The sequence below is a fragment of the Pteropus medius genome, unplaced genomic scaffold (assembly GCF_902729225.1).
Source record: "Pteropus medius unplaced genomic scaffold, Ma_sr-lr_union100, whole genome shotgun sequence".
Classification (NCBI taxonomy): domain Eukaryota; kingdom Metazoa; phylum Chordata; class Mammalia; order Chiroptera; family Pteropodidae; genus Pteropus; species Pteropus medius.
Window position 1 is genome coordinate 1 of NW_024342182.1, and position 703 is coordinate 703.

The following is a 703-nucleotide window of genomic DNA, read 5'->3' on the forward strand; positions in this document are numbered from 1 at the left end:
GGGGAGGGGCACGGGCACACAGCACTGAGCTGTGCACAGTTCATATTCCTTGGAGGTCAAGCCCTGCACACGTGGACGCAGTGACAGGACTGGGCTCAGACGTCACCCCGGAGCTGCGCCCAGAAGGGGGGACAGTACAAAGCAGAGCCTTTGAGGGCAAAGACTTACTGTTAAAGTAGCCTCGGCTGTAAGCGAACCAGATGCCGAAGATCAGGACTCCGAGGAGAATGAGGGTTACAAGGACAGCCGCCACTATGCCCCCCACATTCATCTCCACTGTGAGACAGAGGCAAGGTCAGCACAGCGTGCCCACACCCCCCGCCCTGTCCCGGATGAAGGTGGACCCACCCTCGCCCCTACCCCACAGCCTGCTCACCGGCCTGCATGTGCACAGGGTCGGACCTCACGGGGGTCCCATACCCGTTCTGGGCCTGGCAGGTGTATTCTCCGGTATCAGAGGCTGACACGGGGTCGAAGACCTGGAGGGCACAGCACGAATCGGCTTCCTGCCTGAACTGCCCTGAGCCTGGCGCCAGCTCCTCCTCGCACCCGGGGCCTGTGCCCACCCCCCACCCCTTCCTACCAGCTCCCCGGTCTTGTGATTCAGGCTGTAGGAGGAGTTGCTGAAGGCGCGGCTATTCTTGGGCTCCGTGGGCATCTCGGTCCCGTCCCTGAACCAATAGTACTCAGAGGGCGGGGAGCC

General features: G+C 62.7%; 1 protein-coding gene across 1 annotated transcript; it reads right to left on the reverse strand.

Annotated features, from left to right (window-relative positions):
* Positions 1-6: 6 nt before the first annotated feature.
* Positions 7-697, reverse strand: LOC120599766 (junctional adhesion molecule A-like). The gene is made up of 3 exons (XM_039858862.1): positions 584-697; positions 377-479; positions 7-276 (listed from the first exon to the last, which is right to left on the reverse strand). Exons 1-3 carry the CDS (start codon positions 656-658, stop codon positions 41-43), a joined length of 414 nt encoding a protein of 137 aa, XP_039714796.1. The 5' UTR covers positions 659-697; the 3' UTR covers positions 7-40.
* Positions 698-703: the final 6 nt, after the last annotated feature.

Coding starts and splice junctions, on each gene's coding strand:
- LOC120599766 (XM_039858862.1), bottom strand. CDS start 658: ATGCCCACGGAGCCCAAGAATAGCCGCGCCTTCAGCAACTCCTCCTAC. Junction 480..583: donor ATCACAAGACCGGGGAGCTG/GTAGGAAGGGGT, acceptor TGTGCCCTCCAG/GTCTTCGACCCCGTGTCAGC. Junction 277..376: donor CCCTGTGCACATGCAGGCCG/GTGAGCAGGCTG, acceptor TCTGTCTCACAG/TGGAGATGAATGTGGGGGGC.